Below are 19,616 nucleotides of genomic sequence, written 5' to 3'. Positions count from 1 at the left end.
TCTGCCCACAAGCATTTTTATGTATTTCCCAATGAACCCTTTACAAGTAACTCGTCGCAAATCGTATAATTTATGTGGACCGAGCGGCGCCTCAGTCTTTTATCGCCGCATGTTGTATAAAGTGTAAAATCCTGATACGGTCTTGTTATTCGTCACTGATAATTCCTCGTCGTTTTCCGGTATGCAGTCATAGCGGCTGCTTGCAAAGTGTAGAAAATAAATGATTTCTAATCATTAATTTATATAACACCGAGAATTTTTTGGAGAAATATTTTTGCTGGAATGATTGTGTAATATGGTTTTTATTTTTATTATTTTATTTAATTAAATTGATGATATATTTTAGGTTTAGGTTTTATGAATGTGTTTTCAATCCGTGAATAACCGACGTACAATTTAAATAACTAGAAGATACATTTAAAATTTACACATAAATTTACTTAAAAATATTATTAGGCTTAAAAATATATTAAATTTTAGATCGTATTCGGCTTTTTTTATTTTATTCATTATTTTATTATTAAATTTATCATATTACTTTATAAAAATGTTATTTTAAATTTATTATTATTATTTTTAGTCATTAAAATATGATTTTATGCATATACACGCACAAACGCATATACATGTGCACAATACACGGAGAGAATTTTTTCTTAGAATTTACCCTGAAAATATGACAATCGTGGGACAACATTTACTGAAGTGCATGGTAAAAATCTTTAAAATATTGTATTGTACCACAATCACCATATTTTCAGGGTAAATTTTAAAAGAAAATTCTCTCCGTGTAGGTTCAACGTATTCTCGTACCTGCAGTTACAATTAAAGGACATACTGGTTTAAATAATATGAGAAATATTTATGTACGTACTATGTTATTGATCATATTTAATTTCAAAAAGCCATTTAAATTCTATTCATGTAGTAAAAGTTTGCTTATTGTTAGCCGGAAATTAATTGACACAGTTGAAACATGTTAAATTTTCACATATCCTAAACAGTCTAATCAAATTTTTGTGTTAATTTAATACAAGATGAATGTATTAGGAAATAACACGAAAATGTAAAACTGATACAATTTATACAAAGTAATCATATTTTTTAATAAAAATTAATACTAGACATAATTTATGTTATGTCTATATATAGTATCCATGTTAACTTGATGTGTTTCAATAAATTTAACATTTGTAATATATTAACACATTTTATTCATTTATTTTAGAATAATTTATCTTTTAAAAGACATTATTTTTATGTTATTTATTTATTTACTCAAAAATTGTGTTATTTCAACACTAAAAAATATTGAATATCAATTAAAAATTTTTAAATAATAGTTACGTTATGTTAAATCACATCGTGTTAAATTAATATTCGGATATATTAACAATTTAACACAAAATTTTAACGAAGACTTGTGGACCGTCTCTAACAAATATGAAATATTTTATCAAAGCAAAATAAAAAATGAGAATTATTAAAAGATAACATTATCCACCGATTTGTGGTGCTCCTATAATTTATAAATTAATTATGAAGTCCAAGATAACGCGATATAATGTCGTAGTAGATATGCGTGTAATAACTTATCACTGATATATATATTCGCGCGTAATAATATCTCGCAAACGTTGTGTACTCGAAGAAACTTTGACGCGTACGAAGTTAGTGCACAATCAGCCTCCGAGCACACCATGTGCTTCCTCCTTCTCATTTATCTCCTCTTATCGGGTAACGTTGCGGATGTTTTCACGGAGGACGCCGACTGTCAGGTTTACAACCACCTGTATGTCTGTTTGGAGAACAGCAGTTTTCTTCACAGCGTCGCTTTCGAGGACGTCAACGCTGTTCAGACGATTGAGGATATCGAGTTACATCTGGAGAATCTCGGGATCGTTAACATTACCAGAAACGCCTTCATCGAGGTCAACAACTCGTCCGCTCTCTATGTCCGCGATAATCGGCTATCGAGTATCGACCGGCATTACTTCGACGCTCTCGATCAGCTCACCTATTTGGATTTGAAAAATAATACGATCACCAACGTAGAAGATGGTGCTTTCATGAGTTTGTGTAATCTGGAGACTTTGCTGCTGGATTATAACAACATCTCGGACTTGCGACCTGGCGTGTGGAAGGGTCTCTCGGAGTTGCACGAGCTCTACATCACCAACAACCGGCTCACGTTGAGGAGGAACATGTTCAAGGGACTCAGACAGCTCGAAACGCTGGTCCTGGATTCGAATGACATACCGGAGATACCGATCGGCGCGTTCAATGGGCTATCCCATATAGACCTTCTCTATCTGTCGCGCAACAAGATCTCGACCTTGCACCCCGATGTGTTCCGTGGTCTCAGCGAGATAAACGAGCTTGACTTAGGTAGGAATCGACTGAGAACAATTCCAGCCAATGTCTTTCGGCACATGAAGTCACTGAACTCGCTCTGGCTGAACGGCAATCAGTTGACAGTGTTGAAGTCCGACACCTTTCAGGGTCTAGATAATTTACTGTTTCTTTTCTTGAACAACAACGACCTCCGTTATGTGGACATGGCAGCATTTGTGCGAATGAAAAACGTAACTGTGGATCCCGGCTTCAAAGTACGCGGCTTGTTAGTGGACGACTTTGGAAAAGTTCACGGTCAATATCAATGCAACAGCGTGGCGTATCAGATACCGTACGACTGTACAGAGATTGATTCATAGATTTCAGGAACCGGCTAGAGCTCGTAAGCGAGATGTTTTTGTATTCATAAATATACGTCCGAGAAAACTGAAAATATTATATTATATTATATAACAGTGATATACACACACAAAAAAACCGTATTTTTATTTTCAAAGATCTATAAAAAGATTTAAGATGCCCGAATATGTACCAACATAATTATGACTCTTAATTATAAAAATCTACAGGGATAATAACTTAAACACATCTTATTTTAACAATATTAAATTAATTGAGAAATTCAACACAAATAAGTCAAGAAGGCCATATTCGATCAAGGCGGGTCCAATATTCTAATCGGTGTGTAGTTTATTTGAAAATTGTAACATTCATAAAAAAATATTATAAAGCACCAAGACGCGCTTGAATATGGCCTTCTTTGCTTATTTGTATTGAACATTTTATTGATGAAATTTTTTTTCGAATATGCATGCGTAAATATTATGGAAAATAATGTACTGTCTATTATTTATTAATCATTAATGATTTTTGACGTTTTTCAGAAATTTTTAAAGGTTACGGTCAAGAGAATCCTCCTAATCCTTGCTACTGGAGAACTTCTATGGATTATGGCTGGTACGCACCGACAATTCATACAGTGCCGACGTTTTATTATCCCCAGAACCATTCTTTCAGCGCCGAACTCGGTCGCGCCGGGATGTATCGAAATTGTTCTCTCAATACAGAACTCGACAAGTCGTTATTTTAAATTCTATGTCATGTGACTTGTTTATCTATCTTTAATACATATGTGTGATGATAATAATTATAAAATATGTAGTATACGATTTAAATATTAATCAATGTTTTTGTTTTCTTTATGCGTACACTATTTTATCTTTTTTATTTTTGTAGAAATTATTAATTAACATGTGTACTCACTCTTTTAGACTCGTATATGAAAATAAAAATTGATTAATGCCAATAACATTCAAGTTTATCTTTGTATGTAACTCTTTTTAACTATTCAGGAATTTCGTCTATATTATAAAGATATGCCACTGATGAGGATGTATTAGGATATAAAAGAAAAATGACAATATATGCGTGTGATTTTTATGCTTATATATGCTTTTATTATTACAGTTCAGCTTATGTATTGCATTGAACATAATAATGTAACAGGTTCTACATCGGAGCGCCTTTGAAGTATGCAACGCCCTGTATCTAATGCATATTATGGATATCTCATTTGTTACCATTGCTGCAGAGATATTATTGATGATTAATATAGCATTTCGTCTCATCTTCATTTTATTATCGATGCGATTCATCTATACGTATCGCCTAATAATCGTTAATAATTGGAAAAAAAACCATTGCGCTTATACAGTGTCATGACAATTACACATTAATATTTATAACATTTCGCAGTTAAAACACCTCGAAACTCGCATTAATTACTATATTTCACATTAATTGTAGTAATATATTAGTAATGGTAATCTTGTTAGCAACGTAACACGTATAATATATATTTATGTATATATAACATAATGGACATTTATAATCGCGATCTATTGTTTTAACACATTTAGGAGTAAGATTTATCATAACAACCATAATGACTAGGAAACATTGGAAATGTTTTATAATCTATTATGGCAACAGGGACTAAGTAATGGTTCACACATTCATGTTTTTCTTTTTTTGTGATTCAGAAAATTAATTTTCTGAATAACGTATTAATTGCTATTGTTCTATTGGTACTTCTGTTTAGTTAATTACCACATCGAAACGTTGAACATTTCAAGAAACTATTACCATGTCCGTCACCCATACAGGTAAAACATTAATAATACAAAAAAATCTCATCGTAATTTTTGTCCGTATCATTAAATCGTTGTTCTTGAGAAAATATCATATATGAAAGAGCTAAATAAAAATACTTGTCGTAATGGATTACCATTCCATGATCGCGATTAACAATCGAGAAGTCTTAATGGATATTACATTTCATTTTAACACGAGAAAATTTCTTTATACTTTTATCGTAATATATAAAATACCGATACAAAAGTTTTACAAAAAGGCGCAGATATGAATACAATACGCCGAAAAACAACGTGTCCAATGCCCTTCCGAATTGAAAATTAAATTAATAACTTCACCCGATTGAGCTTCGATATTCATCGGATGTTTCGCATCAAATACCGTTTTTATAATAAGCATATTTTAGGCCAAAAACGAACATGCTCCGACTGAGATATCCTCTCATCTCGGAATACGATCTACTCTATATTGTCTCATCTACATTTCATTTCGCGACTATGGCACTCTTATTGAATGTACTGGGCGTTTATGCTCGCTGTTCATCGCGCTCTTTTCGCTCTTACTAACAGAAGAGACTGAAATTGATTTTCAAACGAATAAAGTATTTAAATTTTTATCTCTCGTACTTAAATTTGAATTTTGTTATTTTCAAGGTATAATATTTCAAGAGAGTTATTTAAGTGACATTTTCAATCTTTAATCAAGTGACAAATGCACGATCGCAACGAGCATCTTTACGTCCTGACTAACGATAAACGATATCATAGGAATAATTACATATTTGTATTTATATATTCGTTTGCATTTATATATATTTTTCTTTATATTTTTTTATATATTTTATATATATTATTTATATACTCTTTATGTATTTTTATACACGTTCTCGTTAATATTGTACTACACTTCTTCGCGTATTCGCTAGAGGCTATAAATTTGTAATCTTACATTTGACTCGTTTCATAGCCTTAGAGCTTTGCCTGATAATCCTTAGTAATTAACGATGACAGATAGAACTCGCATTTTATGTGTGTGATCTAATTTCTTTCCCATTTACGCTTAGGGGGAAAAGCTACTCTGTTACTTACTTACATTTGCATCGTACGATAAGTGATAATTCTAGCGCGCGCTAATCTACGCGCGCGCAACGTATTACACGGACATTGCGTATATGTTATCATCGTTGTTCGATCTTTTCTTGCCGTTTACATTCCACCGTTCAGGACACGTACTCGTTCTGTTGATTCGTTGTCCTCTCAGTGAACTACTAAAAATATGCTTATAACTTTAAGTACCGTTACAAGTTTATCATTAAAAAGAAACGCACCGTGTCGTTTGCGATTCCTCGATCTTTCGTTTTTCTTACATCGATCTTGAATTCAGGGATTGTCCTTCTAATCGTCAACTTTTCTATCTTTCATCTCAAATTACGCGGAAATGGTGTCCGATCATTTTCCCGTAATTCGAAATCTTACTACATTCCAAATTAAGAAAATTCAGTAATCTAAATTTCAAATAAATTATACAAAGATATTCATTTTTTAAAAATTACTTAATCGACTTCTTGGGAGGTGTAATTAAGTCTAATTCGTTTGATGGAAAAAGCACATAAGTTGCAGTAAACTATAAAATATAAAATAAAATAGCGACATTATTGAATCTATTCTGAAACACGATGTTTAATCAATACAAGCATATTAAAGTTCTATAATTGGAACAGATATCAAAAAGGCCGCCATTTATTCAGACTATTTCAGACCATCCTCGAACTGTTACACCTTGCATTTTTTTTCCATTACGCTCGAAATCACCGCACGAACCGCAACGAATCATCCGCTTGTATACTCATCATCCATTACAACTCTATCGTTTCTGCTTTTTTTTTCTCGCAACGATTGAATCGCACGCACTTCGCACGGGGTAATGTCAAAAGTCATCACCGTCGGTATTCAGCTTCGATTCAAGGTTCATCGAAACGTCGACCATCGCGTGAATGTCAGCCAATTCGAAAGTCATGGCGGTTTTCGAGCACGTGGCGGCCAACGAGTCGATCGTGAACCTCGATTCAACCCTTTCTCCCGCGTGGGTGGTCCGTTCGTGGTCATCGAAGCGTCACGTTTCGATTCTCCCTTTCTCTCTTTGGGTGCATGATCAACGTGCTCGCGCCCGGTAAGAATCATTCCGCTCGAGAAAGCGCGACGAGCACGGCCGCCCTTTCGTCTACTAATCTATGTATCTGTTTTTGGATTATACGTGTATTGTATATCTTGCAATACTTTGACCGATTACGTTAATTTTTAAGATCCCTAACGAATCTACATAAGTTAGTTAATATTAGACCTGTGTCTACCTGAAATCGGTGACTTCCTAGAGCGGTGACTTCCTTCTCAAGTAAGAGAAGTATTCTCAATATTTTACTTTGCTGGCACGATACAGTTCCATACTTTAATAATAGTGCATTAAATAACATTGATGTCGTACCGTGTACAGTAATATTACTTATAAGTATAGCGATTTAATTTTCTGTGCATGTAGTGACAATGAGTATGTGTATGATTGAATGCCATACATATTGGGCTAGCACGCATTGAAATCAAGGATGTAACGCACAATACTGGGCTGCGACGTGTATATTTGTCGCGCCCGCACGCCTACTCGATTATTATTGTTGTTCGTTTTCCTTTCGGGTTACCATCCGACTTTAACATTAAATTCATTATTCTAATCTTACCATAATGCAATATAATTAACGCAGTTCCCTCTTAGACGAAGGGAATACTACCTTGCAGTTGCGAGCAATTTGCGATGTTAAACTGTTCGCAAATTGTTTGCAGTCTATGTATATATTCACATTCGCGGTTACAACAAACTTATTATATTCATAATGATCGATATCATGCAGATTATTCATTTAACATTAAATTCATTACTCTAATCTCACCATAATCGAAGGATATAATCGGTAAGTATATGAGGAGACTTTTATAATACTTTACTATCTACGTTATTACTGAATTTTCTTGCAATCGCAAGATATTTGTCCCTATTGACGCAGTTCCCTCTTAGATGAATAAGGGAATACTGCCTTACAGTTGCGAACAATTTGCGATGTTAAACTGTTCGCAAATTGTTTGCAATCTGCGTATGTTCATGTTCAACATTCGCGGTTACAACAAACTTATTATATTCATAATGATCGATATCATGCAGATTACTCATTTAACATTAAACTCATTACTCTAATCTTATCATAATCGAAGGATATAATCGGTAAGTGTATATGAGGAGACTTTTATAATACTCTACTATCTGTGTTATTACTAAATTTTCTTGCAAACGCAAGATATTTGTCTCTATTGATGCAGTTCCCTCTTAGACGAATAAGGGAATACTGCCTTACAGTTGCGAGCAATTTGCGATGTTAAACTGTTCGCAAATTGTTTGCAGTCTGCGTATATTCACATTTAACATTCGCGATTACGACAAACTTGTTGTGTCCATAATGATCGATATCATGCAGATTACTCATTTAACATTAAATTCATTACTCTAATCTCATCATAATCGAAGGATATAATCAGTTTATGAGGAGACTTTTATAATACTTTACTATTTGTGTAATTACTTTCCGTGCTTGTGCAAATAACGCAGTTCCCTCTTAGACGAATAAGGGAATACTGCCTTACAGTTGCGAGCAATTTGCGATGTTAAACTGTTCGCAAATTGTTTGCAGTCTGCGTATATTCACATTCAACATTCGCGGTTACGACAAACTTTGTTATATTCATAATGGTCGATATTATGCAGATTACTCATTTAACGTTAAATTCATTATTCTAAATCTCACCATAATCAAAGCATATAATCAGTATATGTGGAGACTTTTATAATACTTTACTATTTGTGGTATTACTTCGATCTTGCGCAATTGCCGCAGTTCCTTCTTAGACTAGTAAGGGAATACTGCCTTGCAGTTGCGAGCAATTTGCGATGTTAAACCGTTTGCAAATTGTTTGCAGTTTGCGTATATTCACATTCAACATTCGCGGTTACAATGATATACTCGTTATATTCGTAATGATTGATGTTATGCAGATTACTCATTTAACATTAAATTCATTACTTTAATCTCGTCATAATCAAATGATATAATCGGCAAGTGTATGAGGAGACTTTTATAATACTTTATAGTCTACTTTCGGAATTAATGAATTCCATAATAACAGTTCCCTCTTAGACGAATGAGGGAATACTGCCTTGCAGTTGCGAGCAATTCGCGATGTTAAACTGTTCGCAAATTGTTTGCATTCTACGTATATTCACATTCAATATTCGCGGTTACAATGATATATTGTTATATTCATAATGATCAATATAATGCAGATTACTCATAAATATTAAATATACACAAGTACGCATTAAATGTTAAAATGCGAGCCGTCGTGTAATCGGGGATAAATCTCGATAATGCGTAGGTACTGTATCCTACCACAGCTTAGATGCGAAACAAAGATATACACCACTGAAATGTGCTTCTTGCCATTTTCGTTGTGAATCACTTATAAAGTTAACAATTTTGGTGTTTTATGCGGCCACAATTAACATTTATCGATCACATTTCGTAAAATAGTTATGAACAAATTGTAAAATAGCTATGAAAACGTAATATAATCTCTCTATCTTACATATCGAGATTTTCGTGTATTTGAAATGTATTCGTTAATGTAACAATCCGATTGCTTATTGTTAATTGCACAGTAGTTGCATAGAACCTTATGTGTGACATTATTATTAGAATTGCTTTCACAAATAGTAGTTAAAGTAAAATTAGTTGCTGCAAGTAACGTTCTAACGTTATAAGAACGATCTTAGCAATTAACGGACAATTAGCAGAAATATTTTTGTTAATTTTAAAATCATGCATATCGCGATTTGTAATAAACACGTATAGATTCAATATATCTAATTATTCTATCATCTTTATTGGAAGGGAAAAGTTGAAGGGGAAATTAGTAAGATTGTAACGATCCCACGCAACTACTGTTGATCTAAAATATAAAGCGGAAGAAAAGAAGCATTAGCGATCGCCAAGTTGATATGTAAAAGATTTCTCCTCGATATACAGTGACGAATGCTCGAAAAACACAAGTGAAGGACATAAATATATATGAAAGCTTTATGGTTCGGAGAGGAACATAAGAAGGTACCATTGACTTGACCTTGGCGCCGTTAAGACGGTCAGATTAAAGTCAATTTAAATGTTTTAAATGGGACACCCCATGTTTCATTACATATTCTCGTAACTTACCTCAAGAGTTTTTTAAAACACTGTAATAAAATATTTTTTATTAGTTCTTTTCGAGTTATATGACTTGAAAGTTACAGTACCTAAGATATCTGACCGATTTAAAATCTCTTGAATGTTGCTCGAGGTCACTTTGATAATATTTGTGAAGATCAAGGCCATTAGAGGTTGTTTCTCTAATTTTTGTTTTTATATAAAGATGAAAATAAAAGGAACTTTGAAGCTTTATGACTCGAAAAGTACTGATTGAAAAAAGACCTCATTATAGTATTTTGAAAACATCTTGACTTTAGCTGCAAGAATACGCTATAAAAATGGGGGTTACCATTTAAAAATTTCAAAGTGATCTTTACTTGACCTTGACAACGCTATTCATACTATGTTGTACTACATACATATGTTGCACTCCATTTAAAGTAAACCACTTATAACTTTTGCCTGAAACATTTTTCAAGAAAATGCATATTTTTCGAGAGAAGAGCCTGATACAGTTGCTCTGTCAAACCTGATATATGCATATATACATGAGTGTTAATCTAAAGACGTAAAACATGCACAAAACCCTAACTTATTAGCAAAAATTGAAATAGTTTTAACAGAAATATTTATCTGAACGATATGTCTATAAAAAATATTATTTGAATGAAATATTTTGTAGCATGTGTAAAAGTAAATACTGTTTAATATTTATATTTACATGTACTTGAAATAAGATACTTATTTTACACTTTGATATACCTAGGATACACAAGTTTTCTTTTTTTTTATTGCTCATTTACTATTTTCTATTTCTTGAATACATACAAAACAGTAATAAACAACAAAAAATAGAAGACTTATATTTATCTATAATATAATATATCAAAATGTAGAATAAATATCTTATTTTAAGTAAATGTAAATATAAATGTTAAATACTATTTGTTCTTTTTATATGTATACTATACCAAATACTTATTTCAAATAGTATTCTTATAAACATATTCTTTATAAATAAATATTTTTATTGAATTCATTAGAATTTCAATTTTTCCCTAGCATTGAAAATATCAATTACTATTTTCTATTTTAATTTCTAATAACTATTTTCTGGTTTCTGCTTTCTAATTTTCTACTTTTCCCACCGTGTTTATTGCACTATTCTGTCGAAGGATAATCATCGAGAAGATGGGGAGATTACTTTGAGAGACTTTGCGAATAGCCTTCCCTCTTGGAAAAGAAGAAAGGAATACTTATTGAGTAACATTAATAGCGAGTCGTCATGTAATCGGGGATAAATCGATAATGCGTATTCTATTGGCTTACCACTTAAATGCAAAACAAAGATATACTATTTCCTAATTTCTATTTTCTAATTTCTACTTTCTATTTTTCTACTTTCCCCACCGTGCTTATTGCACTATCCTGTCGAAGGATAATCATCGAGAAGATGGGGAGACTACTGTTGAGTCGACTTTACGAACAGCCTTCCCTCTTGGGAAAGAAGGAAGGAATACTTATTAAGTAACATCAATAGCGAGCCGTCATGTATCGAGGATAAATCGATGATGCGTATTCTATTGGCCTACCATTCAAATGCAAAATAAAGATATACTATTTTCTAATTACTATTTTCTAATTTCTATTTTCTACTTTCCCCACCGTGCTTATTGCACTATCCTGTCGCGATAATCGAAGGATAATTATCGAGAAGATGGGAAGATTACTATTATATGTAGGTGTGTTTTAATGTCAAACTTCCCTCTTGGACGAAGGAAGTAATACTTAGAAATACTTATTTTAAATCATCAATAACGAGCCGTCATGTAATCGGGGATAAATCGATGATGCGTATTCTGGCCTACCATTCAAATGCAAAGCAAAGTTATATAACGGCTGAAATGCGCTCCTGTCGTTTTCGTTGCGAATCACTTATAAAGCTGAAAATTTTGTATTCTGTGTGGCTACAATTAACGTTTATCGAATACATTCCATAAAATAAACAAAATGCAAAAAGACAACCTCTCTATCTTCTGTTTCGCGTATTCAAAATGTAACAATCCGATTGGTTATTGTTAATTGCGCAGTAGTTGCATAGAATGTGATATCATAAGAACTGTTATCACAAATGTCATTAAAAGTAAAGTTAGTTAAGTTGCTACAAATAGCTTTCTACCTAATGTTATAAGAACGATCTTAAGAATTAGTGCACATTTTTATTACAGACATCATACGTATCGCAATTGTTAATAATCTGTATAGATTCAATACGTCTGACTGTTCTACCATCTTCGTTGGTAGAGAAAAGGTAAACGGGAAAATGTTAGGATTTTAATGACTCCATGCTACTACTGCTAGCCTCAAACAAACAGAAGAAAAGGAATAAAAAGCTCAATAATCGATACCGCTAAAATGATGTACGTAAAAGATTTCTCCTCGATGTACATTGACGAATGCTCAAAGTTAACATGCGCGAATTTGTAACTTATTACCAGTGCTAGAGAAAATTAGGATAGATTTAGAAATATATCTTTAAAGAAATGTATCTGTGAAAAATACTATTTGAAATAAGTATTTTGTATAGTACATATAAAAAAGTAAGTAGTACTTTACATTTATATTTGCATTGACTTAAAATAAGATATTTATTTTACATTTCGATGTGTCATGGATAAACAAGTTTTTCTTTTTCCTATTATTTATTTACTATTTTTTATACCTTAAAAATACGAAGCAAAAATTGTAAATAAACAATAGAAAACAGAAAAACTTATGTATCCATGATATATGGAAACACAATATAAAAATTATATATTTGGAGTAAATGTAAATATAAACGTTAAATACTATTTGCTTTTTTATATTATTTATACTATATAAAATACTTATTAAATAGTATATATTTTTATAAATACATCCTTTAAATAAATATTTCTACTGAATCTATTTCAATTTTTCTTTAGCACTAAAAATATCTACTACTATTTTCTATTATAACTATTTTGCTCCCCGTGCTATTGCATTATTCTCTCGCGATAATCGAAGGATAACCGTTGAGAATATAAGGAGACTTATTATTATTTAATCTGTCCGCTAACAATTTTTTAACAATTTTTCTCCTCTTTGATTGAAGAGGAAAAACTGACAGTTCTGAACGATTTGCGGAGCTAAGCTGTCCACAAATTGTTCACTGTCTGCGTTATATTTACATCAATCGTTTACAATAAACTTGTTATATTCACAATGATCGATATTATAGAGATCACTAATCATTTATTATCCTATCGTAGTGTCGTCCTCGCTTAGGGAATAATTAGCCTAACATCGCCTTACAGTATGAATTATTATTTGTAAATGTATTTTTATAAATCTCATTTAAAGAAATGTATGTATGAAAAATACCATTTGAAATAAGTATTTTGTGTAGTACATATAAAAAAGTAAGTAGTACTTAACATTTATATCTAAATTGACTTAAAATAAGATATTTATTTTATATTTCGATATGTCATGGATAAACAAGTTTTTCTTTTTTCTATTACTTATTTACTATTTCTTAAAAGTACAAAGCAAAAAATAGTAAATAAACATTAAAAAACAGAAAAACTTATGTATCCATAACATATGGAAACACAATATAAAAATTATATATTTGGAGTAAATGTAAATGTAAACGTTAAATACTATTTGTTTTTTTATATGATTTATATTATATAAAATACTTATTTCAAATAGTATACATTTTTATAAATACATCTTTTAAATAAATATTTCTACTGAATCTATTTTAATTTTTCTTTAACGCGCTAAAAATTACTACTATTTTCTATTATAACTATTTTCCTCCCCGTGCTATTGCACCATTCTCTCGCGATAATCGAAGGATAACCGTAGAGAATATAAGGAGATTTATTATTATTTAATCTGCCCGCTTAACAATTTTTCTCCTCTTTGATTGAAGAGGAAAAACTTACAGTTCTGAACGATTTGCGGAGCTAAACTTTCCGCAAATTGTTCACTGTCTGCGTTATATTCACATCAATCGTTTACAATAAACTTGTTATATTTACAATGATCGACATTATAGAGATCACTAATCATTTATTATCGTATCATAGTAGTCGTCCTCGCTTAGTGTTATATAATTTGTCTAACATCGTCTTACTTGGGAAAATTTACTTTAGAAAACTTTAAAAAGAGAGAGTACTTACTGTAGAGAAAATATGAAAAGTAAATTTTGACACTTTAAACTTTTTTTTTAAAGTAACTTTAAAACTTACTTAAAAAAAAGTGAAAGGAACTGAACGGAACTAAAGAAATTTATAGATTAGAAAAAATTATGTTAACAGTTTTGAAGTTTTTCTTTAAAATAATTGTAAAAATTATGAATTTGTATCAAGGCAAGCCTCTTTTATTTATAAGAAAGCTTGCCATTAAAAAATTATTTAGTTATAACGCGAATGAAAAATCTCATAACGCTGTGCCTTTTATTCTATTCTGTATTGAATCTTACGAGAAAATGTAGCACCGCCGTGTCCCTCTAGTGGCGGTGTCAAGTACTATGTTCGCGGGTAAATTTTATGTTAGCCTTATTTTAAAAATTCTAGATACAATGAAAAGAATAAAACCTTTAGTTGTTCTAAGATTATTGATAGATAACGAATAAAACTTATCAATATGTTAATACATATAGCACAGATCTTCAATTAATGGATACCTTAAAGACATCTAGAGAACGTTCTATACGTTAATATTGTATTAAAATATTTTATTAGAATATTTCATATTGAGATAACTTTAAAAAAGTAAATCTTAATTAAGCTAATTATAAGATGGAGAGATATTCTGAAAATTTAATTTTACTGGAATTTTATATTTAAGATAAAAAATTATAGAAATACTTTAAACTTTTTTTTTAACGTTACCTTAGGATTACCTAAGATTTACTGAGATTACTTTACGAGATATTTTTCCATTCTTTAGAGTACCTGAAGACAATTTTAAAGTCAGTTTTTAAAACCTTCAATTTGTCTAAGATTTTTTAAAAATTAGTTTTGAAATACTTTAAAATTTCTTAAATTACTTTAGATTATTTTAAAACTTTTTAAATTAACTCTTACATTTGAAAGGTTACTTTCAAAAAGTTTAACCTTTTTTACAGTAAATTTTCCCAAGGGACAGTATGAATTACTATTCGTCAATTTTTCTTTAGCACTAAAAATATCTACTACTATTTTCTATTATAACTATTTTCCTCCCCGTGCTATTGCACTATTCTCTCGTGACAATCGAAGGATAATCGTCGAGAATATAAGGAGACTTATTATTATTTGTGTATGCTTGAATAACAATTTCCTCTTTGATTAAAAAGGAAAAAATTGCAGTTGTAAACGATTTGCGGAGCTAAACTGTCCACAAATTGTTCACTGTCTGCGTTACATTCACATCAATAGTTTACAATAAACTTGTTATATTCACAATGATCGATATTATAGAGATTACTAATCATTTATTATCGTATCGTAGTCGTCCTCGCTTAGCGTTATTTAATTAACCTAACATCGTCTTACCAATATGAATTACTATTCGTCAATTTTTCTTTAGCACTAAAAATATCTACTACTATTTTTTATTATAACTATTTTCCTTCCCGTACTATTGCACTATTCTCTCGCGATAATCAAAGGATAACCGTCGAGAATATAAGAAGACTTATAATTATTATACTGTCTGTTTTTGAGTAACAATTTCCTCTTTGATTAAAAAGGAAAAACTTGCAGTTGTGAACGATTTGTGGAGCTAAACTGTCCACAAATTGTTCACTGTATGCGTTATATTCACATCAATCGTTTACAATAAACTTGTTATATTCACAATGATCAATATTATAGAGATCACTAATCATTTATTATCGTATTGTAGTCGTCCTCGCTTAGGGAATACATAATTAGCCTAACATCGCCTTATACTATGAATTATTATTCGTAAACGTATTTTTATAAATCTCACATGTCGTACGAAGGATCTCGCATTATCTGCCAAGTCCCGATATAATTGTAATATTAGAGAATTTTAAGACTTGCGATCCTGCAGAAATGACATCAGAAATACGTATAGCTAAATGTCATCTCTGAAAGATTAGAAATAAAATAATGGTGAATTACCTTTAAGGCGATTTAATATGAAGTACGCATGCTGTATGTATACACACATATATATTGTATTATGGCGCGAGATGGATGAGACCGATTTTATGCTTGCATGAAGTAAAATGGTATTTTTATGCGATATATTCATTATTCGTGACGTAGTACACAGCAACACGAGAAATATTCTAGAGAATTGGAAATGCGATATGATTACCGTGCTAATTTATGGATATTGCTGGTGCGTTATTACTCGAACTACGGTGCAATCAGTGCATTTGAAACGAAAATGAATATACTGCTGCTCACGACACCACACGGTCACCGTAACTAAACGCTGTCACTGTATAACGCTTCTATAAGTTATGGCCAAGTAACAAAATGCTCGATGCTGTATCGCTATTTAACAAGCTTAACATTGCAATTGTTCAAACGATCGTTTTGCGACAGTTGCAGACTGAACTTACAGCTTCGTTTATATTTAAGCGAGTTATCGAATGATATGTTGCAAACGAGGAAATTTACTTTAAATAAATTTAATATAATTGAGTTACTAAAACATTTTCTCGTTACTAAAATGTTTCGTAATAATTGAGCTATCAATATTAGCAAACGCTACTGATCGAATAATATATTTCCACTTTTAGTCAAGTTTATCACATAATTGTCATGTTTTCTTTACACAAGACTTGATGTTCAAATAGCCGACGTTCAAGTAGTGGTATAGTATCCGACTATAGTCTATAAAATTTCTTTTTTTCAAGAATTTGCAAATGTTCCAAAACAAGATTTTCAAAAGTCGGAAAACCATTCAAAAAAAGGAAGAAACTTATTCGTTACACATATAAAAATTTACTAAGAAAAGCGATCAGTCGAACAAGATACGGACGCAAAATTTTCCTTCCTACAGACAATCCCGAAGATCACAGTTACAAGGATTTCTCCGAACAAGCGAACCCTAACTCTATCCATTCTGCCGACTGCAATCGGCGTCAGCGATTTGACTAGCCTGCATAATCACGCGTTGCTGCTTCTAATTCCTACTTTATCTAATGCCTAGACTCGCACCCCTGAGATATTCTTCAACCTGTAACCGCGTCTACGCATCTAGCGCTGATCGATTGATCTCCGCGCAGTGACGTGATTATGATTGTTTGATTGCTCTTCTTCGTACCGTGGCGTCAGCTCTGAAAATGGAATTCGAGATCTGTTTCGTGTGCGTCAAACCGTTAAACCTTTCATGCAAATCTTTGCGTTCTTGTTTGACCCTTAATTGCGCAATTTTTTTCCTAGTCACGAGACTCACTAGCACGAAATAATTTTTCTAGTGCAAGAAAAATGATAAAAAAGAGACTTCTAATGTACGAATTATATTTAGATATTTTCAAGGATGCAATTATGTTTACAGAAATATAACTATGTCAAAAACTGTTTGAAAGAAGAACATTAGGGGCTAAGACATCTGTTTCACTTGCACAAGATCCACTATTGAAAATATTCATTTTGCATGGAAGACAATCTATCATTGGGCGCTTTTTATTTAGAGCCCGATTCTGTAACTCTTAACGACAGTCGTTAATGTCATTGCGCAGTTTTTTACTCTACATAATATCTGCGCAATGACATCAACGACTATCGGTAAAAGTTACAGAATCGGTCCCTTAATGACGCAAGTCGGTACATACGTCATTTTATCTTTCTTGATATTCCACAAGTAACAAAGACAGAACGATATTTGTGTCGACTTGTGTTCAATGAAAAGTTTATATTATGCAGAATTGAAAATCGTTAGAGTCGCGATTATTCCGACAGAAATTATGATATATACAAAAACTTACTTTTGTACATAACTTATTCTTTTATCTTGATACTGCGTTCATATAACGAACGAAAGCTTGGACGGTGCGCACATTTCTCCGCCGCGGTGATCGTCAGTGAAGAAACAGCGTGTCTCAGCGAATATACATTGTAATGAGATCGAGCTTTATAAAAAGTATAAACGATCAAAAGTATCACATGGTAAAGTGCAATGTCTGCTCAAAATACCTACTTCATTTCGTTCATCGCAGAAATTTACCAGCGTCGTCGTAACTTACGTCTTCCGAAAATTATTTTTATTTACTACATTTTTCAATCGTCTCCTGATATCGCGAAAAACGTGATACGAAGGACACTTCAGTGTCAAGGCACATGAAAATCAAACTATCAGTTATTTATTACTTATGCAGTCAGAAAACCGCGAAAGAGATACGACGAAATCGTATAATGACAGATTTCTGTGTTACATAGAGATAGAGATTTCTAAATGAAGCGCTGAAAATATTATGTAAAAAGAATTGACGGCGCTACTAAAGTTGGGTCTTGGCCTCCAAAAGACTAGACAAAAAAATCCATCTAATTTCAACTAATTAAAACCCAGAGATTTGCTTAGAGATCTTAGACATCTTAGTTTTCTGTATTGCGAATAGATCACGTATATATTCTGCGGTCGCAGTTATTTCACATTAATCGCGCATATTTACTTTTTTATTTTGTGACATAATAATTTTAAATTAATTTTACATATCATTTTATTTGATCGATTTATATTGTCAGCGCTTCAAATAAAATTATACTTTCAAATAAATCGCTCTCCTCGTCAGTCATTTAAGTCTTCCTTTTTATCTCTATCAACTGATTATATATTAATTGATATTTCTCAAATGCTTTTTATCACATTTGGTAACTGCTTTAATCAGCAGAATTTAAATTCGCAACAATGATTGCGTAATATTGATCCATCCTGTCTTCAGAGCTGAAACCACGGTCGTTTGTCTCCTGATCTCTTCTTTAGTCTTATTTTATTAAGTTAAATCTGCGATCATTCGATGAAAACTGTCTCTCCTTCGTACTGCGCTCCACGTAGTTTTAGCTACGTTAAACATATCTCGCCGGTACTACATTCAGCTTGTTAGCACATATGTATATATTTGCAGATCTATGTATCGGGAGTATTCCATCCCGCGTTGTACGATTCGCATGCCGGATTTTCGATTGATTTGACCATTCATTTTTGTTCCTCGCGCCAAGAGCTATATGATTCCTTAATGCTAAAACCCAGCGACTAAATTTTCATGAATTTTCCACCGACGGCGTGGTCGCCCTGTGCAGCTTTAACGACACAATCCGCGACGTGCGAAAATTTAAGAAAAGAAAATGTCGCTAATCTCGGGATGCGCGATAAATTTTCATCGTCATCGGGAAATCTACACGCGAAGTGTTCTCGTTGGAAAATTTATTAACGTACCGCGAATTGATTCATTGATATTCAAATTGAGATTTCGCGGATCTGGATTTGATCTGAAAAAAAAACTTGACGTTTCGCGATATAACGAAAATCTTCGCCCATCCCAGGATATCTTAAAAACTACTTGTGCGCTTAATAATAGAGACAACTACACATACATTCTTTCAACTTGTAATCCTCGATGAAACCAAACGACCGCTTGCAGTCTCGGTTAGCCAAAATGTTCAGAATAATGCCCGAATCTCCTCTTTTTTTGTCGTCTTCGATTATCTCGAATGACATAGGCGTACGAATATTTTTACAAACACTGCGAGATCGCCCAAAAGACGCCCATTATCTGCCTTAATTTATATCTCGCAATGCCTTTTCCCTTAATGACAATATGACACAC

The 19,616-nt window shown here is 32.2% G+C and overlaps 1 protein-coding gene and 1 long non-coding RNA gene across 2 annotated transcripts; one reads left to right on the top strand and one right to left on the bottom strand.

The window, feature by feature from the left end:
• The first annotated feature begins 1,699 nt into the window (after window positions 1-1,699).
• Window positions 1,700-3,318, top strand: LOC108761555 (leucine-rich repeat-containing protein 15). Its single transcript, XM_018508164.1, has 2 exons — window positions 1,700-2,737; window positions 3,240-3,318. The coding sequence occupies exon 1, from the start codon at window positions 1,701-1,703 to the stop codon at window positions 2,712-2,714; it is 1,014 nt and encodes a 337-aa protein (XP_018363666.1). The 5' UTR covers window position 1,700; the 3' UTR covers window positions 2,715-2,737; window positions 3,240-3,318.
• A 2,289-nt stretch (window positions 3,319-5,607) lies between these two features.
• Window positions 5,608-9,886, bottom strand: LOC108761562 (uncharacterized). The gene is made up of 2 exons (XR_001940127.1): window positions 7,888-9,886; window positions 5,608-7,287 (listed from the first exon to the last, which is right to left on the bottom strand). It is a non-coding gene; the product is annotated as an uncharacterized LOC108761562 (long non-coding RNA).
• Between the last annotated feature and the right edge of the window lie 9,730 nt (window positions 9,887-19,616).

The sequence above is a fragment of the Trachymyrmex cornetzi genome, unplaced genomic scaffold, assembly GCF_001594075.2.
Source record: "Trachymyrmex cornetzi isolate Tcor2-1 unplaced genomic scaffold, Tcor1.1 scaffold25, whole genome shotgun sequence".
Lineage (NCBI taxonomy): Eukaryota > Metazoa > Arthropoda > Insecta > Hymenoptera > Formicidae > Trachymyrmex > Trachymyrmex cornetzi.
Note: the sequence above shows the minus strand (reverse complement) of the source record. Positions and strands in the feature narration are given on the sequence as shown.